The sequence below is a fragment of the Rana temporaria genome, chromosome 8 (assembly GCF_905171775.1).
Source record: "Rana temporaria chromosome 8, aRanTem1.1, whole genome shotgun sequence".
NCBI classification, from domain to species: Eukaryota; Metazoa; Chordata; class Amphibia; order Anura; family Ranidae; genus Rana; species Rana temporaria.
This window is the reverse complement of record NC_053496.1, coordinates 169,354,212-169,378,695: the sequence shown is the minus strand read 5'-3', so window position 1 is coordinate 169,378,695 and position 24,484 is coordinate 169,354,212. Positions and strand designations below refer to the sequence as shown.

General features: G+C 44.4%; 1 protein-coding gene across 5 annotated transcripts in view; it reads right to left on the bottom strand.

Annotated features, from left to right (window-relative positions):
- RRN3 (RRN3 homolog, RNA polymerase I transcription factor) overlaps positions 1-24,484 on the bottom strand; it is a 51,630-nt gene that overhangs the window by 18,453 nt on the left and 8,693 nt on the right. For 4 of the 5 annotated variants that reach the window (XM_040321632.1, XM_040321636.1, XM_040321634.1 and 1 more), the window contains exons 4-11: positions 24,217-24,306; positions 21,922-22,051; positions 18,463-18,522; positions 18,301-18,364; positions 14,963-15,032; positions 13,004-13,102; positions 8,162-8,257; positions 5,585-5,717 (exon numbers count right to left, since the gene is read on the bottom strand). In XM_040321632.1, coding sequence (XP_040177566.1) covers positions 5,585-5,717; positions 8,162-8,257; positions 13,004-13,102; positions 14,963-15,032; positions 18,301-18,364; positions 18,463-18,522; positions 21,922-22,051; positions 24,217-24,306 — 742 coding nt within the window. Of the gene's footprint in view, positions 1-5,580; positions 5,718-8,161; positions 8,258-13,003; positions 13,103-14,962; positions 15,033-18,300; positions 18,365-18,462; positions 18,523-21,921; positions 22,052-24,216; positions 24,307-24,484 lie in introns of all 5 variants that reach the window. The other variant, XM_040321635.1, reaches the window with a different exon arrangement.

Here is a 24,484-nt window from a genome sequence, read left to right as displayed (position 1 = left end):
CCGAGTAAATTGATACCCAACATGTCACGCTTCAAAATTGCGTCCGCTCGTGGAATGCCGACAAACTTTTACCCTTTAAAATCTTCATAGGCGACGTTTAAAAAAATCTACAGGTTGCATGTTTTGAGTTACAGAGGAGGTCTAGGGCTAGAATTATTGCTCTCGCTCTACCAATCGCGGTGATACCTCACATGTGTGGTTTGAACACCGCTTTCATATGCGGGCGCTGCTCACGTATGTGTTCGCTTCTGCGCGCAAGCTCGTCGGGACGGGGCGCTTTTTCTGGCTCCTAACTTTTTTTAGCTGGCTCCTAGATTCCAAGCAAATTTGTCAAACCCTGCGGTACACAAGCTAAGTATTCATAAACCCTGGGACATCCCAAAGCAATAAATGAGAGGGCTGGGCAACAACAAAGCAAACAGGACTATGCCAACAGGTCCAACAAAAAGAAGGGCGAAGAGACCCAACTTCAGAGTGCTGTTGCAAGAACCTTGTGACTGAATGCTGCATCCACAGAAGATTGGACGTCCACCTGGTAGAACTTTGAAAAGTTATGAAAAGAGGACCAGGTGGCAGCCTTACAGAGCTGGGCTATGGAGGTCTGGTGCTGGAATGCCCAGGAAACTTCCACTGACCTAGTGGCATGTCTGTGTAAAAGTGAAGGGGTATAAGCTCTAGAAATCAGTTGATGATGATGGACTTAGAGGCAGGATGTCCCTTGTGATGTCCTGAGGATAGTAGAAATTCGGAGTCTGTTTTCCTGATAGAAGCTGTTGCTTTGAGGTAGACTCTAAGGCCCAGATTCACAACCGAGATACGACGGCGTATCTCCAGATACGCCGTCGTATCTCTGCGTTGCGCCGTCGTATCTATGCGCCCGATTCATAGAATCAGTTACGCATAGATATCCATTAGATCCGACAGGCGTAAGTCTCTTACGCCGTCGGATCTTAACTGCATTTTTTTTTTTGACCGCTAGGTGGCACTTCCGTCGAATTCCGCGTCGAGTATGCAAATTAGCTAGATACGCGAATTCCCGAACGTACGCGCGGCCGACACAGTAAAGTTACGACGTTTACGTTAGGCTTTTCCCGGCGTAAAGTTGCCCCTGCTATATGAGGCGCAGCCAATGTTAAGGATGGCCGTCGTTCCCGCGTCGAAATTTGAAAAAGTTACGTCGTTTGCGTAAGTCGTCCGTGAATGGGGCTGGACGTCATTTACGTTCACGTCGAAACCAATGACGTCCTTGCGGCGTACTTTGGAGCAATGCACACTGGGAAATTCTACGGACGGCGCATGCGCCGTTCCGCAAAAACTTCAATCACGTCGGGTCACAGTAGTTTAACATAAAACACGCCCCCCCTGATCCAAATTTGAATTAGGCGGGCTTACCCAGGCCGATTTACGCTACGCCGCCGCAACTTACGGAGCAAGTGCTTTGAGAATACAGCACTTGCCCGTGTAAGTTGCGGAGGCGTAACGTAAATCAGATACGTTACGCCCGCACAATTTTACGCGGCTGTACGTGAATCTGCCCCTAAGACCCCATTCACACCTGAGCGTTTTGTAGCTTGAAGCCTGAAGCTACAAAACGCTGGAGGGGAAAAATAAATAAATTATTCTCTATGGAGATGGTTCATATCTCCACTCCAAAACGGCTGAAGCTCAAACAAGTCCTGGGACTTTTTTTTTTTAGGCAGATTTGGGCGATTTTCTGCTTTTTACATTGGGGACCTTTTGACCTGTACAAAATCGCGGCAAAAACACGGTAAAAAACACTGCAAAAATCATGGCTAAATCGGGTAAAATCATGGGACTGTCTGCCTGAAAACTCTACGCTCAGGTGTGAATGGGGGCTTATGGCTCCGACTCTTTTGGGTGCTTTGGAACCAAAGACAAGGATTGGAAGAACTATGGCCCAGATTCACAAAGCACTTACGCCGACGTATAACAAGTTACGCCGACGTAAGTGCAAATGTGCGCCGTCGTATCTGAGCGTCAGACCCACAAACTAATATGCGCCTAAAAACAGGCTACACCCCGCCAACGTATCTTGCTTACGCCGGCGTAGGGTGGGCGCACATTTATGCCGGGTGCATGGTGCCGCTCCCATTGATTAGCCATTCAAACATGCAAATGAGGGAAATACGGCAATTCACGAACGTGCGCATGCTACGCTAGATGCGCGTAAGTTGTACGTCCGGCGTAAAGTTATTCCCCATAAAGGAGGTGCAACCCGGCAACAGACATGCTCAGGTCTGCACCAGGAAACACAAGCCGGCATATTGTGCGTTGGACTGGCTGGGCGTACGTTATGTTCACGGCGTACGCAGTGATCCGGCGTAGCTTAGGCAGTTGTGCTGGCGTGGTTGTGAGCAGGCGCGAGGGGGTGTGCGCATGCGCAGTTCGTGATACGTACCTGTCTGGCGCTCAGCCCATCATTTGCATGGGGTCACGCCTCATTTGCATGGGTCACGCCCACGTCCACCTAGGCCTTCGAAACCCACGCCACGCTGGCGCAGCTTTGGGAGCACTGGCTTGCTGAATGCAATGCTTGCCTCTCTGCGCTGCGTTGGCGTAGCGTAAGGTGGTTACTCTAGGGCGGCGTAATGGGCGCCGTGGAAAACTGATACTGCCTTAAGAAAGGATGGTATACCTTGTCATTGTGAAGAATGAGGAACAGCTCCTTACAAGGGAGAGCTGCCAACTCAGAGACATACAGAATCTAACAGATATGGTAGTGTGAAAGAAATTTTAAATTATGTATATAACCATTTTAGTTCATACACTTTATGTATTTGCATTCTTTCGAGTGTTGATAAGAAATTACCCTGCCTATGTAATGCCCCTTGTTACTTTAAAAGTACAATTGTAATCATAGGTGTGCCCAGCCTATTGCATTAGGATGGGCACCTCAAAGCTCAAACACATATGTGTGCGCATGTGTAGATATTCTGACAATATCAGTAGTTTTTACACATATTTTTTTTTTGCACAATATTTTTAGGACATTTCAGGGGTTTAAACACTGAAAATCTGCGCCAAACAGGGTGATTAGGGTGTGCCCAGGCACACCCTGTGCACACACTTATGATTTTAATATTAACTACTTCCGACCCGGGCCATAGTAAAAAGACGGCCTCAAGGTGGCTCCATAAATCCGGGAGGCCGTCTTTTTATGGCCTCAGGTCCTCCAGCCACTGGGGGGCGCGCGCGATTTTCGCCAGGTACCCGCGATCAGCAGTGACAGAGCAGGGACGTGGATCTCTGTGTGTGTATGAGATCCACATCCTGTCAAGGAGGAGACTGATGCCGTGTCCCTTGGACACATCATTGGTCACCTCCCCCACAGTAAGCATCACTCCCAGGGTACACATTTAACCCCTTCCTCGCCCCCTAGTGTTAACCCCTTCCCTGACAGTCACATTTATACAGTAATCAATGCATATTTATAGCACTGTCCGCTGTATAAATGTAAATGGTCCCAAAAAATTTTTTTAAAAGTGTCCGCCATAATATCGCAGTCCTGATAAAAATCGCAGATCGCCGCCATTACTAGTAAAAAATAAATAATATTAATAAAAACATGTCAGAATTCTATCCCCTATTTTGTAGCCGCTATAACTTTTGTGCAAACCAATCACTTCCACGCTTATTGCGATTTTATTTATTTCTTTACCAAAAATATGTAGAAGAATACATATTGGCCTAAAAACTTAAAAAAAAGTTTGTTTTTAAAAAAAATGGGATATTTATTATAGCAAAAAGTAAACAATATTGTGTTTTTTTCAAAATTGTTGCTCTTTTTTTGTTAATAGCGCAAAAAATAAAAACCGCAGAGGTGATCAAATACCACCAAAAAAAAGCTCTATTTGTGGGGGGAAAAGGACGGCAGTTTTGTTTAGGAGGCACGTCGCACGACCGCGCAATTTTAAATTTAAAGCGAAGCAGTGCCAAAAGCTGAAATTTCGCCTGGGCAGGAAGGGGGTATATGTGCCCAGTAAGCAAGTGGTTAAAGAACATTTTATATGAATACACAAATGCTTTGCCTTTATTTTCTATTTTAAACTGAAAACATGTAAATACGTGTATAAAAAAATTCAATTGTGCCACAAACAGAACAGTGATTTGGAAAGATGCTGAGCGTTTCCTACATCAGTGGTTAGAATTAAAGGGGTTGTAAATAATTTTTTATTTTTTTTTTTAAATAACAAACATGTTATACTTACCTCCATTGTGCACCTCGTTGTGCACAGAGTGGCCCCCGATCCAAGTCTTCTGGGGTCCCTCGGCGGCTGTCTCTGGTCCTCCCCGCAACCACACATTCATGCGAGCTCCCTAGCATTGCGTGTAGTCCTTGCGGGCGCGCTCCCGTGAAACAGCGAGCGGCCATAGCCGCTCACTGTATCGCTCGGCCCCGCCCCTCGGCGCGCCGCGTCATTGGATGCGATTGACAGCAGCGTCAGCCAATGGCTGTGCTGCTTTCAATCCATCCGCTCTAGCCAATCAACGGCCAGGCTGAGCGGCGAAAAGGATGTCGGGGCCGACCGCGGGACTTTCGAGGGGTCAGGTGAGTATAACGGGGGGGCCGGTATTGTCGGAATTTTTTTCACCTTAATGCATAGAATACATTAACCACTTAAGACCCGGACCAAAATGCAGGTAAAGGACCCGGACAGTTTTTGCGATTCGGCACTGCGTCGCTTTAACTGACAATTGCGCGGTCGTGCGACTTTTTTCCCACAAATAGAGTTTCTTTTGGTGGTATTTGATCACCTCTGCGGTTTTTATTTTTTGCACTATAAACAAAATAGAGCGACAATTTTGAAAAAAAATGCAATATTTTTTCCTTTTTGCTATAATAAATATCCCCCAAAAAGATATAAAAAAAAAAATGTTCCCTCAGTTTAGGCCGATACATATTCTTCTACTTATTTTTGGTTTGCGCAAAATGTATAGTGTTTACAAAATAGGGGATAGTTTTTTTGCATTTTTATTAATATTTTATTTTTTTACTACTAATGGCGGGGATAAGCGATTTTTTTTCGTGACCGCGACATTATGGCGGACACATTTTTGGGACCATTGTCATTTTCACAGCAAAAAATGCTATAAAAATGCATTGTTTACTGTGAAAATGACAATTGCAGTTTGGGAGTTAACCACAAGGGGGCACTGAAGGGGTTAAGTGTGACCTCATCTGTGTTTCTAACTGTAGGGGGGTGTGGCTGTAGGTGTGACGTCATCGATTGTGATTCCCTATATAAGGGAACACACGATCGATGACGGCACCACAGTGAAAAACGGGGGAGGTGTGTTTACACACGGCTCTCCCCGTTCTTCAGCTCCGGGGACCGATCGCGGGACTCCAGCGGCGATCGGGTCCGCGAGTCTCAAGGTTACGGAGCTTCGGACCGGGTCGCGCGCGACCCCACGGCTGGGCTTAAAGGGCAATATACGTGGATGTGCCCAGCCGTGCCATTCTGCCGACGTATATCGGCGTGAAGGGGTCCTTAAGTGGTTAATAGAAAAACAGATTCACTTAATTTCAGTATAATCTACAGCAGAAAAAAAAAAAACTTACCATTTATAAAACAGATTTCTTTGATGTATGCAAAAAAGACAGACAGAGATAAATCCAAACGTTCAGCAGCAGGATGAACCATCGTGTCGGAAAGAACACCTCTACCTCCCTGCTGCAGGTCTTCATCTTCATCCTACAAGATTATCAGAAAGTAGAGGATATGTGATTGGTTAACTAATCATCCATAGGTTTTATCTAAATTATTTGTGTATATATATATATATATATATATATATATATATATATATATATATATATATATATATATATATATATATATATATATATATATATATATATATATATATATATATATATATATATATATATATATATATATATATACACACACATACATATACACACACACACACATATACACACAGGGCCAGATTCACTGATACGCCGTCGTATCTATGTTTCTAACTATGCGGCTGATTCATAGAATCAGTTACGCATAGCTAGTCCTAAGGATGCAGTACCGCGGCCGCCGCTGGGGGCATTTCTCGTCGTAATCCAGCGTCGGGTATGCAAATTAGCACTTACGGAGATCCACAAAGCTTTTTCCCTTCGCTAAGTCGCCGTAAGTGTTAGTTTGCCGTCGCAAAGATAGGGTACCTTTACAAAAGTGTAAAGGTACTCTACCATGCAAAAGTATACCCGTCGTTCCCGCGTCGGTTTTGAATTTTTTTCAAATCTTTTATTTTTCCCGCCGCAACTCTTTTTTACCCATCGCGATTCACAAAACTTGGCGCAACGTAACTTCGCGCAAAGCACGTCGGGAAAATAGCGTCGGGAGCATGCGCAGTACGTCCGGCGCGGGAGCGCGCCTAATTTAAATGGGACTCGCCCCATTTGAATTGGCCCGCCTTGCGCCGGACTGATTTAGGATACACCGCCGCAAATTTCCAGGTAAGTGCTTTGTGGATCGGGCACTAACTTGTAGTGCAATTTGCGGCGGTGTAACTTAAATCAGAAAAGTTACATTGCGCCCGCTGGCTGTGAATCTGGCCCACAGCATCTTGAAAAAGTATCCATACCCCCTCCAATTTTCCACATTTTGTCATATTACAACCAAAAAACGTAAATGTATTGTATTGGGATCTTATGCGATAGACCAGGGATATGCAATTAGCGGACCTCCAGATGTTGCCAAACTACAAGTCCCATGAGGCATAGCGAGACTCTGACAGCATCAAGCATGACACCCAGAGGCAGAGGCATGATGGGACTTGTAGTTTGGCAACAGCTGGAGGTCCGCTAATTGCTTATCCCTGCGATAGACCAACGCAGTGGCACATAACTGTGAAATTAGGAAAATTATAAATGGTTTTCCAAATTACTTACAAATAAATATCTGAAAAGTGTGGGGTGCATTTGTATTCAGCCCCGGAGTCAATACTTTGTAGAACCACCTATCATTTTGGGGATGTCTCTACCAGCTTTGCACATCTATAAAGTGAATTTTTCTCCCATTCTTCTTTGCAAAATAGCTCAAGCTCTGCCAGATTGGATAGAGAGCGTCTGTGAACAGCAATTTTCAAGTCTTGCCACAGATTCTCAATTAGATTTAGGTCTGGACTTTGACTGGGCCATTCTAACACATGAAATATGCTTTGATGTAAACCATTCCATTGCAACTCTGGCTGTATGTTTAGGGTCGCTGTCCTGCTGGAAGGGTAACCTCCGCCCCAGTCTCAAGTCTTTTGCCCTGTATTTGACTCCATCAATCTTCCCATCAACTCTGATCAGCTTCCCTGTCCCTGCTAAAGAAGAGCATCCCAACAACACGATGCTCCCACCACCATGTTTCACAGTGGGAATGGTGTGTTTAGCGTGATGTTCGGTGTTAGTTTTCTCCCACACAGTGTTTTGCTTTTAGGCTTTTTTTTTCGTCATACTTACCTGTAAAATTATTTTCTTTGAGTACATCATGGGACACAGAATCAGGCTAATATTTATTACCTGCTGGGTTATACTTCATCATTAGGTGAATGGACACTGGTAGACCAAAGTCTTTAGACAGGAAGTGATCCCCTATATAACCCCTCCCATACAGGAAGCACATCAGTTTTGTAGTAAGCAAAAAAAAGAGGGGAGGGACCTCTGTGTCACATGATGTGCTCAAAGAAAATGATTTTACAGGTAAGTATGATGAAAAAATGCTATTTTATTTTTCATACATCATGGGACACAGAGTCAGGTTAATTCATTACCTGCTGGGACGTCCCAGAGCAATAGCCTTGAGGGGAGGGAGACACCCTGCCAAATAATAGTAACCATTAGAAATGTATACGGCAGCCTGCAGTACACTGCGGCCAAAAGCCGAATCCTCGGCTGCTCGAACATCCACTTGATAAAACGTTGTGAACGTGGGCACTGAAGACCAGGTAGCAGCCTGACAAATCGGAGTCACAGATACCTGATGGTGAAAAGCCCAGGAGGTTCCTACACCCCTGGTAGAATGCGCTCTCACTTTAAAGTCTCTAGTGCTCTTATTTTCTACCCATAGTTGTATGGGATTGTTTGTTTCTTTTTGGACAAGCAAGGACTTTCAATTGGAAAAGTTTATCTTACCATGTTAAAGATATCTTCTTCAGCTCCACAATTCCCGCTGTTGGCAATGCAAGCATTTTGTTCCGCATCTTCTATGTCCTGGCGAGATGCATTCACCTATATGTTAATCAAGATATATGATGACATTTTGACGAAAGTGGTTCTGAAGTACTTTAAAACATGTCAATAAAAAATAAAATAAAAAACTAAAACTAAAATAAGCATTTTTTTTTTTTTTTTTTTTTTACCAACATGATGCTGTGTTGCTGCTTACGGGCATGTTAAATGAGAATAAAAAGACAAATATCCCTTACACAGCAGTAATCAACTGTAAGAAAGTTATAAAACAAACTTAACAAATATCAGGTGTAATGGACAAAAAAAAATTAAAGACCCCTGTCAGGTCTTTAAATGTGTTAAGCCAGCAGGTCCCTGCAATAGGAGGCCCTAGGAAAACAATTAGCGTATATACTCGAGTAAAAGGTGACCTGAATATAAACCGAGGCACCAAATTTTACCACAAAAAAATGGGAAAACGTATTGACTCAAATATAAGCCTAGGGTGTCCATCTGCATGCCTCACTGTGTCCATGTCTCACTGTGCCCATGACTAGACTTACGTTTACCATGGGAGTATATGGAAGGGGTGCCCCGCTGTAAAAAAAAAAAAAAAAAAAAAAAATGGGTGCTTCCCGGCCGTACAGCAAACTTTGCACACTTGTAGAGGAGAACTGGGGCTACATGTGTGTCCAGGGGACCTATGTCAGGCCAGTACCGGGTCCCCAAAGTTACCAGAGAAATTACCGTTTAACATGGGAGTCTATGGAAGGGGTGCCCGATTTTGAAAAATCTGCAAAAACCTTTGCACACGTGTAGAGCAAGAGTGGGGCTATACGTGTGCCAAGTTTGGGGTCCAGGGGACCTATGGCCGGTCGGTACTGGGTCCCCAAATTCCGGGAGATCAGGCACAAAAAGGTGACTCGGGTATAAGCCGAGGGGGGGCATTTTCAGCACAACAAAATTTGCGTAAAAACTCGGCTTATACTCGAGTATATACGGTAAGTCAAATAGGTCTTAGGCCTCGTACACACGATAGGTTAACCAGAGGACAACGGTCTGATGGACCGTTTTCATCGGTCAAAACCGATTGTGTGTGGGCCCCAGAGGTTATTTAACCATAGGTTATAAAAAAAAGCCAACTTGCTTTAAAATTAAACTATGGATTCCTAACCGATAGGTCAAAACCGATCGTTAGTAGGCACGACCATAGGTTAAAAATCCACGCATGCTCAGAATCAAGTCGACGCATGCTTGGAAGCATTGAACTTCATTTTTTTCAGCACGTCGTTGTGTTTTACGTCACCGCGTTCTGATACCCGGTCCGAAGCTCCGGGACCGCGGGACTCGCGGACCCTATCGCCGCTGGAGTTCCGCGATCGGTCCCCAGAGCTGAAGAACGGGGAGAGCCGTGTGTAAAAAAAATGTGTCAAAATTGTCCGAAGTGTCCGCCATAATGTCGCAGTCACGAAAAAAATCGCTGATCGCCGCCATTAGTAGTAAAAAAAAAAAAAAAAAAAATTATAAAAATGCAATAAAACTATCCCCTATTTTGTAAACGCTATAAATTTTGCGCAAACCAACCGATAAACGCTTATTGCGATTTTTTTTACCAAAAATAGGTAGAAGAATACGTATCGGCCTAAACTGAGGAAAAAGAAAAATGTTTTATATATTTTTGGGGGATATTTATTATAGCAAAAAGTAAAAAATATTGAATTTTTTTCAAAATTGTCGCTCTATTTTTGTTTATAGCGCAAAAAATAAAAACCGCAGAGGTGATCAAATACCACCAAAAGAAAGCTCTATTTGTGGGGGAAAAAGGACGCCAATTTTGTTTGGGAGCCACGTCGCACGACCGCGCAAGTGTCAGTTAAAGCGACGCAGTGCCGAATCGCAAAAAGGGGCAAGGTCCTTTAGCTGCATTTTGGTCCGGGTCTTAAGTGGTTAAAGTGCAAGTTCACCTTTACAGAAAACTCTGTAGAGTGAACTTACACAAGTCCCCCTCCTCTGATGGCTTGACGGTTCAATTGAGAGCACAGGGAGCTGTGGCAAAGTAACACAAAGCCCAGGACAGTATTTTGTATATGTCAACCACGTGCCTTAGTGAAAATAAATGCTTCAGCTGCAGTCCCCACCTGTTGGTCATGCCCCTCTGAGGTATGATTAAGCCCAATCTGGGTGAAACTTGTTGGAGGGGTGTGGCTAAAGGTCAGGGACTGCAATATACCCAATGGGCTAGATTCAGCAAGAATTTACGCCGGCGTATCTATATACGCCGCGTAAATTCAAAGCTGCGCCGGCGTATCTTCTTTCTGTATTCAGAAAGCAAGATACGCCGAAATTAGGCTAAGATTCGACTGGCGTAAGTCTCTTACGCCGTCGTATCTTAGTTGCATATTTACGCTGGCCACTAGGTGGCGCTTCCGTCGATTTCAGCGTAGAATATGCAAATGAGCTGGATACGGCGATTCAGAAACGTACGTGCGCCCGGCGGAATTTTTTACATCGTTTGCGTAAGGCTTTTTCCGGCGTAACGTTGCTCCTGCTATATGAGGAGCAACCAATGTTAAGTATGGACGTCGGGCCAGCGTCAAATTTTGTGTTGTTTACGTCGTTTGCGTAAGTCGTTCGCGAATAGGGCTTTGCGTAAGTTACGTTCACGTCGATAGCATTGACAATTTGCGGCGTAATTTGGAGCATGCGCACTGGGATACTTTCACGGACGGCGCATGGGCCGTTCGTTAGAGACGTCATTTACGCGGGGTCATGTTTTATTTGCATAAAACACGCCCACCTCTTCAGAATTTGAATTTGTCGCGCTTACGCCGGCAGATGTACGCTACGCCGCCGTAACTTAGGGCGCAGGTTCTTTGTGAATCCAGCCCCAGCCTCACTAAGTTACGGCGGCGTAGCGCATCTCAGATATGCTACGCCCGCACAAACTTACGGCGGGCTTTATGAATCTAGCCCCATATGTAGTTATGGGCCATCTGTTACCGACGATGGAGCAGGACGTGCTCCTGAAGGAACTGGCACTTGGAGCAGAAGGAGTGCAGATTAGATAACAGGCTGGGAGCTTTCAGTGGCGCTACTTTTCATCACCTGAATGTAACTGTTTTGAGTTATGCCACTAGATTTGGGGGGTGGCGCCCGTGCGCCCCCTATGGATGGGCCGCCACTGGTCTTATGCGACACTATAGCGGACATATCGGACACTTTTGACGCTATTTTGGGACCATTGTCATTATGTGCTATAAAAATGCACTGATTACTGTGTAAATGACACTGGCAGGGAAGGGATTAACCACTAGGGGGTGAGGAAGGGGTTAAGCGTGTCCTAGGGAGTGACTCCAACTGTGTGGGGGCTGGGCTACATGTGACACAACATTCATCACTCCTTCCGATCACAGGGAGCAGTTGATCAGTGTGCCGTCACAGGGAAAAACAGGAAAATGCCTTGTTTACACAGGCATCCCCCCGTTTTGCAGCTCCGTGACATGATCGCGGGACACCGGCTCACATCGAGTCCGCAGGTCCCGGAGCTTGTGGTGGGCGCACGCCCGCATGGCGGGAATTTTTAAAGCAACGTTCCTCTACGTTGCTTTGCGCACAGGAGCCATTCTGCCAACGTATATCTACTGGCGGCGGTCGGCAAGTGGTTAAACAGTCAAGGAAGCAGGATGGCTCTGAAACGCATAGTCATGCCCCTCACGGCTGATTGGCTATGATATCCCCTCCCATCAGGCCTTGCATTTAACAGTGGTTTTCTTTCCTGTTTCACCTGCTTCCTGGTCTCTCTTCCATACTCGGCTGATGGTGAAGACCGAGCGCCCTGGCATTGGAGTTACAGACTCCTGGGGCACTACGCCACTGGTGGTCAGACGATAATCATGACAAGTGATTACAGACATTTCTTATAAGTGAGTTGCCCAGGGCCAATCCTAGGGTCACAGGCGCCTGGGTGCAGAAATATTTCTGGCGCCCCCCACATGGGCAGAGAAGCAGAGTACTTTCTTGGGACCTGGAGGGGGGCCTCTCTGATGGACACAGATTGGGCTTCTGTTAGAGAGTCTGTTGGAAAGAGCCCCTAGACATACTACAGACATGATACAGGAGATGGTCAGAGACTGCAGACATGATACAGGAGATGGTCAGAGACTGCAGACATGATACAGGAGATGGTCAGAGACTGCAGACATGATACAGGAGATGGTCAGAGACTGCAGACATGATACAGGAGATGGTCAGAGACTGCAGACATGATACAGGAGATGGTCAGAGACTGCAGACATGCTACAGGAGATGGTCAGAGACTGCAGACATGATACAGGAGATGGTCAGAGACTGCAGACATGATACAGGAGATGGTCAGAGACTGCAGACATGATACAGGAGATGGTCAGAGACTGCTGACATAATACAGGAGATGGTCAGAGACACACCTATGCTCATAACACTAGTTCTGGACGGACACAAACAAGGAGAGACACAAACAAGGAGAGAAGGAGGGAGGGGAGAACTCTGGCACTTCGGCGCCCCCACCTCTGCAGGCACCTGGGTACAAAGCACCCTGTGCACCCTGCCTAGGATCGGCCCTGGAGTTGCCAATTATCTCTTGCATTCTCCTTACATTTCACTTTTATGTACGTGTCTATCAGGCTTACTCTTAAAAAAAAAAAAAACATAATGTAAAGCCATAGAGAAGAAATCTAAGCAAGCCTAAGAACAGCAAGGGAGTTATCTTAGGTTATTTTATACAGAGATTAGAGAAATGTTATGGAATTTTTATATATTAATACATACATCAATTTTCAGCAGCTTCTCTGTCACAAGTTCCAAAATTTCCCGCCTAAGCCCTGGGAAGTATACAGTGATCCTCAGAAGATTGTGTATGTAGCACTCCTGATATACAACAAATGGTAAAATTAGTAACAAAAACACATGGCACATATGCAGCATCATCAGAAAATCACATCAGAGGGAGGCCTAACCACTTGTCTATTCTATAAATAAAGTATCAATTCAATTTCCAGTAGGGCTGCAACTATTTTCATAATCGATTAGTTGGCCGATTATTGCTTTGATTAATTAGATAAAAACCTTAAAACATTATATATATATGTGTATATAATTTAGTTGATATGTAAAGTTTAAAAGAAAAGAAAACTTCTTGAACGGCTATATGCAGTGGTTAATACAAATAACCAGCTATGGCCCAGATTCACAAAGCACTTACGCCGACGTATAACAAGTTACGCCAACGTAAGTGCAAATGTGCGCCGTCGTATATGTGCGGCAGACCCACAAACCAACATGCGCCTAAAAACAGTCTACACCCCGCCGACGTATCTTGCACACGCCGGCGTAGGGTGGGCGCACATATGGGCTGGGCGCATGGTGCTGCTCCCATTGATTAGCCATTCAAACATGCAAATAAAGGAAATACGCCAATTCACGAACGTGGGTGTGAACTGCACAGTGGAGGCAAGTATGACATGTGTGTTATTTATTTTAATTTTTTCAAATAATGGTTTAAAACCCTATAAGGGCTGTCAGACTCCAATTGCTGTGACAGCTGGCTGAATAGCTGAACTAATCAAAGAAAATTAAGCCCTTTATAGTGACTTCAGTTTCTTATCAAAGGGGTCCTTTAAGGCTTGTGCGTTATCTGCCGGACAAGTTAATTTCTAGTTTAAAGAAGAGACTGCCGTATCTACGGTTGGCATGCTCCATGTCTTAAACTTTTCCTCAATGGGATATAAAAGGCAAAACCTCTTAGGAGGAATGAAAATCCTCTCAGGGTGTTATCAATCAGCATACACCGCCTGCTCCAACAGTGGGTGCAAGGGGAAAGCCTGTGCAGCCTGAGGAGGCCTCAGGGACCCCAAAGAGGAACAGGGAGGCTCTAGCAGGAGCCAACTTTAAGGCAGAACGAACCATCTCGTTAAGAGTCTGGATCAAAAGCCTGCAACCGAGAGGCTGATACCAACTGAGCATCTGCCTTGCCCTCCACATAATCCTTAGCATTTAACCCTTTCCCTTCATCAACCCATTCCTGCTCCAAGTTAGGAGGATCAGGGGAGGGGGATCTGTCATACTTCCTGCCACCCTGCGAGATAGGGGCAATCATGCCAGCATTCCTGTCCTCTAACCTGACTAGTGCCGAGGACAGATCATGCCTGGCGACAAAGGCTAAAGCAATAGCGTTGGCAGTAGGCACAATACCAGATAGGCGCAGGGGCTCAAAGTGCCCGGAAGACAGCTCTCAGGGGTTACAACACTTGGGCTACGACTAGGCTCCTCAGGAGCTACTGATGACACAGATGTGCCCTTCCATGTAGTGTTAGCCCCGCTCCTCTTTTTTGAAAACATTGCAAGCCACAAAAAGGTTTAGTATTTACACCACCACAGAAGGGAGCCCTTTAATAGAACTCACTGAGCCCCTATGCAACAATCCTACTAAGCACCTTAGCCTGCCAACCAACACCTGGGGGACTCGCAAAGTTTGGTATCAAGACTGAGGAGTAAGGTAACTGAAGCGTAATGCACTATTTAAATTGAATTTTTTTCTGGCGTTGGGCTTTAAATACTTGTTACACTTAAAAAAGCCTACCACCTCACTACCTTTTAAAGGAACGCAAAAATCAGAGGTAATAGACAGACAAGAATTCTACAAAATAATTTTATTAAAGAAAAACAGAATTGTATATAAAAGTTTTTTTTTTTTTAAATATGCAAAAAGAAAAAAAAAAAAACACTTACCAAAACTCTTGGCGATTTGTTGACATAAGGAAACTTTTCCACAAGTATTGGCATTAGAAAGCAAGGTGCTCTGCAGAAATACATTTAGACAGGTTTTAGAACAGACCAATAGTTCACCTAAACTGCAAGCACTTGTGTTTATTAAAATAGAGAAAGGTATATAGAGCATGCACTACAATGAAGAGTAATAGCCAAATGCATTTCCATCCCTGATAGAGAAATGTATACAATGAATGGGGTATGGCGTGGGATTTTATGGATGCATGTTGGGTAATTTAGATATGTATTAAACTATGAAATATATCATTGAATTCAGATCCAAAGAAATCATTCAGAAATCGTAGTACTATAAAAATATAAATGTTTAATAATAAATACAGTCTAATTGTACAAAAGCACATATGATAAAAAGGATCACAAAGAGGAGAATAACAACACCGTGCAGGAGCTTTTGTATGTGTCTCATGCTAGTAGTCCAACATGTTTCGCCCTACAGAGGGCTTCTTCAGGGACGCACGGACATATAGGATAATCTCCAAAGTGATCAAGAATCCTCCTAATGAGTTAGGTATATACGTCCCAAACACAACAGGTTGACCTGCTGTGTGGGTGTACAACAGGCAGTGCACCACAAATGCCCCAAATGAGCCGCATCCAAACAAGTGGACATATGATTGTATGAACTGCTGTAAAACACACCTGCCGGGGAGAACAACAGGTGAATGGAATACACCTGTGGGAAGGTGCTGCAGAGCGCTATAGGTAAGCCTAAGCATCCACCTTTAATGGGTTACAGTCCCGGGGGGGGGGGGGGGGGATTCTTGTGGAATATCTTGCACAAATTTGGCCCTAATTTTTTTGAAAAGGCACAAAAAAACAATATTCCAACCCTATTGCTCAAACTAGTCTTAGTGGATGGTTATTAGAACCTCCCCCTTGACCAGGGAAATCAGAGGCATTTCTGCTGTCCACTCTTCTAGCAGTTGTGCCCTAGCCAATTTTATTGGATACACACCCCAATATGAGTTGCCTAAAATCCCATTGTATGTGCTTAAAATTGGTTTGTATGTAGATGACATGCTATTCTATCTAAAAAAAACAAACTCCAAGTACAGCTCTTAAAAAAAAAAAAAATATTAATAGGTGGATTCACAAAGACTTAGGCCGGCGTATCAGTAGATACGCCGGCCCAAGTCTGAATTTACGCCGGCGCTAATTTAAGCGTATTCTGGAAACCAGATACGCTTAAATTAGGCTCAGATACGAGCGGCGTAAGTGTCTTACACCTGTAATTTTTAGGCTGACCGCTAGGTGGCGCTTCCATTGCGGTCGGCGTAGAATATGTAAATCACTAGATACGCCTATTCACGAACGTACGCCCGGCCGACGCAGTACAGATACGCCGTTTACGTAACGCATTATCAGGCCTAAAAATATTCCATCAAATAGCTGGAATAGTAATGTTAAGTATGGCCGTCGTTCCCACGTCGAAATTCGAAAATTTTACGTCGTTTGCGTAAGTCGTCCGTGAATAGGGATTTATGTCATTTACATCCACGTCGAAACCAATAGGCCCGTGCGGCGTACTTTGCCGCAATGCACACTGGGATATGTAGGCGGACGGCGCATGCGCCGTTCGTAAAATACGTCAATCACGTAAGGTCACCCCCCATTACCATAAAACACGCCCCCTCAAATAAATTTGAATTAGGCGCCCTTGCGCCCGCCCAATTTACGCTACGCCGCTGTAACTTAGCAGGCAAGTACTTTGTGAATCATGTACTTGCCACGCTAACTTACGGCGGCGTAGTGTAAACACGATACACTACGCCGCCGCCAAGTTTACGCGCTCTACTTGAATCTAGCTATAAGTGTGGAGAATACTTTGGCCTTGTCAAAGTCCCTAACACTAACACTGGTTTTCTACCCATGCCTGCGCAAACCTCACTTCTGCTTATTAAAATTAAAATAATGAAAAAAACAAAAAACGTATTTTTCATTTTAAAAACCTGCTGGATTACCCCCATCGTATTCATGGAATCCCTTACAACTGTAAATAAAACAAAACTCCAGCCTTGGGGCAGCACAGTAGCTAAGTGGTTAGCATATTTGCCTTGCAGTGCCAGGGGTCCTAACCCTGCATGGGGTTTGCATGTTCTCCCTGTGCTTGCTTGGGTTTACTCTGGGAACTCCACTTTCCTTCCACACTCCAAAGACCTGCTGGTAGATTAAATTGGCACCTGTCTAAATTGGCCCTGGTGTGTGTGTGTGTGTATGTGTTTGTGTGTGTGTATGTATGCATGTTAAGTAGGGACCTTAGATTGTAAGCTCCTTGTGTTAGTACTAGCTATGACTAAGCACTGAAGCTACAGTGCGAAACGTTGGCTTTTGTTCCAATTTTTTTGCTGTGGCATGTTCATTTTGTGATCGGTTTTAATCAAGAGAACATTTTTGGAGTGCGGCTGTCCAAGTTTCCTTCGTATTTTTGCATCACTATTGCATTGCCGGCACCCAGGGCTCGACAAATCCCGGTCGCCAGGGCGACTGGAAATAGTGTCCTGGCGACTTGGCTTGGAAGGTGGGCAAAAAAAGGAGAAGGTGAGCTGGCGCCATCTGGTGGTGAGCCGTTGGTATTACAAGTTATTACCACCAGATGTGTGAGCTGGCGCCATCTGGTGGTGGCCGTTGGTATTACAAGTTAAGCATTACAAGTTAAACAGCAATTCTAATGTCATTTTTCACTAATTTTCACTGCCATCTTCTTCCCTCTAATTAGAACCCCCAAACATTATATATATTTTTTATCCTAACACCCTAGAGAATAAAATGGCGATCGTTGCAATACTTTCTGTCACGCCGTATTTGCGCAGCGGTCTTACAAGCGCACTTTTTTTGGGAAAAAATTACACTTTTTTAAATTAAAAATAAGACAACAGTAAAGTTATCCCCATTTTTTTTTAATATTGTGAAAGATAATGTTACGCCGAGTAAATTCATACCCAACATGTCACGCTTCAAAATTGCGTCCGCTCGTGGAATGCCGACAAACTTTTACCCTTTAAAATCTTCATAGGCGACGTTTAAAAAAATCTACAGGTTGCATGTTTTGAGTTACAGAGGAGGGCTAGAATTATTGCTCTCGCTCTACCAATCGCGGCGATACCTCACATGTGTGGTTTGAACACCGTTTACATATGCGGGCGCTGCTCACGTATGTGTTCGCTTCTGCGCGCAAGCTCGTCGGGACGGGGCGCGTTTTCTGGCTCCTAACTTTTTTAGCTGGCTCCTAGATTCCAAGCAAATTTGTCAACCCCTGCATTAGAAGAATAGGTACTTACGATGGAACATGCTGTGCTATGATCTGTAGCGCTCTATGACAGGTGTTAAATGTTGCAACAACATCTAGGCAAGAAAGAAAATTACATGAGGCCAGTTATAATTGACAGCAATATATTTTTGTTGTGCCCATTTTCATCTATTGGTCATAAAATCAGACTCACCTTCATCCCCATCTTCAGAATCTGAAATATTAATATCGCCTTCACTAATCGTAACACGGGCTGTAAAGAATAAGAGAGTGTTCGAGGTTAAAAAAAAACAACAAGCCACAAGTTTGCTTTACCTCCACACTTCTGTGCAAACCACATCTATGTACCAACAATGAACCCTTGTGTAACGGAATGACCCATGACACCCAGACACTTTTGAAGGATGGGGGGTACTCCTGTGCCAGCGTCACTAATAACTCATAACTCTTGGGTCTAGATTCACCCTGTGTCCCTTTTGGGCAGAGGGTGACTGAGAAATATTAAATTATAAATTACATGAGATGGGACATTACTGATAATTCATGTTTTGCAGGATCTTGGAATATTACAGTTTGATTTCATGCTGACCCACAACCGGTCAATAAGAGTGTCTCCTTCAATGTGAGGTCACATGCTTTTGAGGTGTTGATTGGGTCTGCTCCAAGACCTTTCATTATGTATGCTAATAACACTGTTACATAGTTACATAGTTACATAGTTAGTCAGGTTGAAAAAAGACACAAGTCCATCCAGTTCAACCTCAAAAAAATAAACAAACAAAATAAAAAACACAATACAATCCCATACACCCAACTCCATACCCACAGTTGATCCAGAGGAAGGCAAAAAACCCCAGCAGAGCATGATCCAATTTGCTACAGCAGGGGAAAAAATTCCTTCCTGATCCCCCGAGAGGCAATCGGATTTACCCTGGATCAACTTTACCTACAAATCTTAGTACTCAGTTATTTTATGTACATTTAGGAAAGAATCCAGGCCTTTCTTAAAGCAATCTACTGAGCTGGCCAGAACCACCTCTGGAGGGAGTCTGTTCCACATTTTCACAGCTCTTACTGTGAAAAAACCTTTCCGTATTTGGAGGTGAAATCTCTTTTCCTCTAGACGTCAAGAGTGCCCCCTTGTCCTCAGTGTTGACCGTAAAGTGAATAACTCAACACCAAGTACACTGTATGGACCTCTTATATATTTGTACATGTTGATCATATCCCCCCTAATTCTCCTCTTCTCAAGAGTGAATAGATTTAGTTCTTCTAATCTTTCCTCATAGCTGAGCTCCTCCATTCCTCTTATCAGTTTGGTTGCTCTTCTCTGCACTTTCTCCAGTTCTCCGATATCCTTTTTGAGAACTGGTGCCCAAAACTGAACTGCATATTCCAGATGAGGTCTTACTAATGATTTGTACAGGGGCAAAATTATATCTCTGTCTCTGGAGTCCATACCTTTCTTAATACAAGAAAGGACTTCCCTCGCTTCACTGTTTTTTGTGAAGATGCTATTGATGATAGATATGTGTTGTGAGTTAGCAGTTTAAAGGTCAGATGTCTCCTTTTAGGGGTAGGGAATTAGCGTGTCAATTATGTTTAGTAAAGGAATGTGTATTATGCAGGTGAATCACTTATTGTCGGAGACGGAACGTCTGGGGGAATATTGGCTCCTCTGAAGGTCATTGTCCAAGACAGGGGTCTCCAAACTTTTTAAACAAAGGGCCAGTTTATCGTTCTTCAGCCTTTAGGAGGGCCAGATTGTGGCCAGCGGGGGGCAGAAAAAGCCCCGGCCCAACATTGGTGGGAATAAATATGGCCTCATAGTTTGCAATCAGTAGGATAAGGAGTAGGGCCCCTATTAGTAGGAGTAATTGTATCTCATCATTGGTATCAGTGGAAGAAAAAGTGCCCCCTTGTTGGAGTCAGTGGGAAGAATAGTGCCTCATATCAGTGGGAGGAATAAAGCCCTGAGGGCCGGATAAAGGCTAGCAAAGGGCCGCAGTTTGGAGACCCCTGGTCTAAGAGAAGGTGTATTGAAGCCCCATTGTGTGGGTGGAGAGTTCCTTTGTCCCTGTGATTACTGTAAACATGCCTGTACTGCATAAAAAGCTGAGGAGCTAACCATTAACCACTTCCCGACCGCCTCATGTAGATATAAGTCGGCAGAATGGCATGGACAGGCACATCAACGTACCTGTACGTGCCTGCCTAGACGTGGGTCGGGGGTCCGATCGGTGAACCCCCCCCCCCGCTACATGCGGCGGTCGGATCCCCTCGGGGAGCGATCCGGGACGACGGCGCGGCTATTTGTATATAGCCACTCCGTCGCGATCGCTCCCCAGAGCTGAAGAACGGGGAGAGCCGTATGTAAACACGGCTTCCCCGTGCTTCAGTGTGGCAGCGTATCGATCGAGTGATCCCTTTTATAGGGAGACTCGATCGATTACGTCATTCCTACAGCCACACCCCCCTACAGTTGTAAACACACACTAGGTGAACACTAAATCCTGCAGCGCCCCCTGTGGTTAACTCCCAAACTGCAACTGTCATTTTCACAATAAACAATGCAATTTAAATGCATTTTTTGCTGTGAAAATGACAATGGTCCCAAAAATGTGTCAAAATTGTCCGAAGTGTCCGCCATAATGTCGCAGTCACGGAAACAATCGCTGATCCCCGCCATTAGTAGTAAAACAAAAAAAAATTAATAAAAATGCAATTAACAAACCCCTTTTTTGTAAACGCTATTAATTTTTGCGCAAACCAAATCGATAAACGCTTATTGTGATTTTTTTTACCAAAAATAGGTAGAAGAATACGTATCGGCCTAAACTGAGGGAAAAATTATTATATGTGTTTTTGGGGGATATTTATTATAGCAAAAAGTAAAAAATATTGAATTTTTTTTCTAAATTGTCGCTCTATTTTTGTTTATAGCGCAAAAAATAAAAAACCGCAGAGGTGATCAAATACCACCAAAAGAAAGCTCTATTTGTGGGCAAAAAAGGACGCCAATTTTGTTTGGGAGCCACGTCGCACGACCGCGCAATTGTCAGTTTAAGCGACGCAGTGCCGAATCACAAAAACGGGCTGGGTCCTTTAGCTGCCTAAAAGGTCCCGGTCTTAAGTGGTTAGAAAAAAAAAACTATAATGTATCCAAGCTATTTTCTAGCCAAAAAAAACTGCTTGTTACGTGTGAACAAAAATTGGCAGAAAAGGCCTGGCCTGGTTAACTTAGGCTGCAGAGTTTGACAAGTACCAACACTTGTCAATGCACACAATTGCAGCGTAGTAGTGTGGCACTAGAAGGTTATTTATGTAATCAGGAGGGGAAGCAAAGCGGCGGAACAGCTCCAAGGCAATGCTCTCCCACCAGAACCTAGCCTCCCTATTGTATTGATCAGCTTCTCTCCCTCCAGTTCTTGCAGCTCTCCACACAGGCATTCCGACAGCGAAAGCATCAAAGGCTGGATAGGGAGAGCCAAAGGGCTAGATGTGGCCCTGAGGCCACAATTTGCCCATGTCTGCCATAGGATGAAGGTTTATGAATAATTTGTCTTTGACTGTGTTGGATACTTCTGTTGGGTTTTTTTTAGGCCTGCAATACAAAACAGAGAACATTTTTTACAAAAAAGACCAGTCTTACGTGGTAAAAAGTGTGAGACAATCATATTTATGCAGGGCCTTAGATATACAGTCTGACCGGACACAAGAATGGCCAGAAAAGACAAATATTCTTCCACAACTTCTTTGCTTCGGTTCAGCCATGGTAGTTTCTGCAAAAAAATAAATAAAAAAATTGACAAGCTAGAAAAACATTAAACAGGACGAAAAGCATTTTAACGGTCAGGTGAGACATGTGCATTCAAAAGCAGAATGGCCACAGGTTTCCTTTATTCATAGTCTACTAATACATCGGAAATAAACATACCGGCCCGGATTCAGAAAGAGATACGCCGTCGTATCTCTGAGTTCCGTCGGTCGGATCTATGCGGCTGATTCATAGAATCAGGTTCCGCATAGATCTCCCTAAGATCCGACAGGTGTAAGTGACTTACACCGTTGGATCTTCGGCTGCAATTCCAGGCCGGCCGCTAGGTGGCGTTTCGTTTTTTTACACGCGACGAATATGCAAATGAGGATTTCCGCCGATTCAGAAACGAACGCCCGCCCGTCGCTTTTTTTTTACATCGCTTGCGTTCGGCTTTTTCCGGCGTATAGTTATGCCTGCTATGTGAGGGGTATCCTATGTTAAGTATGGCCGTCGTTCCCGTGCCTAATTTTGAATTTTTACGTTGTTTGCGTGAGTCGATTCAGAAAAGAGCTGAACGCAAGTTACGCTCACGCCGAAACCAATGACGTCCTAGAGACGTCATTTGGAGCAATGCACGCTGGGAAAATTCGACGGACGGCACATGCGCTGTTCGATCGGCGCCGGGACGCGCCTGATTTAAATTGTAGACGCACCCTAGCCGCGGAATTTGAATTCCGCCAGAGGATTTACGATACGCAAGTTTTGAGGTAAGTGCTTTCTGAATTAAGCACTTGCCTCAAACTTCCGCCGGCGGATCGTAAATCAGCATCTAAAGATCCACGTAACCTATCTGAATCCGGCCCACTGTATTTATCGGCGTATAACGCGCACTTTTTTCCCCTTAAAATCAGGGGGAAATCGTGGGTGCGCGTTATACGCCGATCCGCTGTCTCTGAGCGCCACTGCCGACATATACCGAGCGCAGTACACTCTGGTACACTCGGCTACACTCGGCTCCGCTCGCGGTCACGCCCTGTCCCGCCTCCTAGCCTTTAAGCGAGAGGAGCCGAGCGTGGCCGAGTGTACTGCGCTCGGTATATGTCGGCGGCGCTCAGAGACAGCGAGGGAGAAGCGGGGAGGACACCACCGAGGCCGCAGACGGACGTCGGACCGGACAAGGCCGCCGATGGACGCCGGGCAAGACACCGACAAACTGTAAGTAATTCATTTTTTTCACAGGAATTTCCCTTCTAGAATATGGGTGCGCGCTATACGCCGGTGTGCGCTATAGGAAGATAAATACGGTATGTAAAAAAAGAAAATGCATTTTCTGATTATTTGTGTTTAGTAGGAAAATTAAGCTTCATTAATCCAAGATGTGTAACGGTGGATCATTTCTGCACTACCCCTTGTTCTCGAATTTAAAAAAATATTACATATAAATTATTATTGTGACATTAATGATAGGTTGCAGCTTGCATCAAATGGCGTTCAACCAATCACTAAACAATAAAGAAATAGGGTGAAGATGCCGTGTTGCATCTAACCTCTTGTGACAGGAGTCACTTTGGGTATATATTGGGCATATATTTATTGTGTGTTGTCTCATGCTGGTGTGTACTCTTTGCTGTGATTGTTTGGGGTGTGACTGTATTATATTTTTCTATTGTGGCTGTCTGCCTCAGCTATTATGGGATGTGTAAGTGTGTTTGCTGTGAGGGAAGAGGGAGGGGGGACTCCTCCAGCAGCCCCCTGCTGATAAGACTGTTTACTGATGAGAAGTTTGAACACACCTGACCTGTGTGTCTATGGTCATTGGACAGTTTAACCCGCACTGTTTTCCAAGGCTGGGGGAGGTGTCTTGAAGTGGGATATCTGTGTATATAACAACAGGAAGTGAGGAGAAATCCCTCCAAAGTGAGGGAATTCTAGAGGGTCACCAGAACTGGTGTCCTCACTGGATTATCGCTCTTCTAGTCATGTACTTGTGTGAACCAATTTTCACAATTGAGGATAATGGTAAACAGGACAAACAGAGAGGGCAAATGCCCCGAATGAGGTAAAGACAGCAAAAAAAGAAAAAAAAAAAAAAACGGCAGGTGTTCTAATCCAAATCTAAAAAGAAAAACAGTTTTGCCTATATTTCCACTTTAGAAAAAGCACACAAGGTTCAAGATTTGCACTTACCAGTACAATGCTGACAAGCTGCTCATATTCAATGGTCAGATGTGTAACCGAAATCCGTAATTCATAAAGCCAGTTTATAAGCTGAACATCCTGTAAAATAATATTATCATAAGATATTGCTTTGAATAAAAGTGAAACAATTAAAGGGGTTTTCCACCCATTTTTTAAGTTTATTAAAAGTCAGCAGCTACAAAAAGTGTAGCTGCTGGCTTTTAATAAACTGACACTTACCTGCTCCAGCGTTTCAGCGACGCGCCGGCCGGGGGTC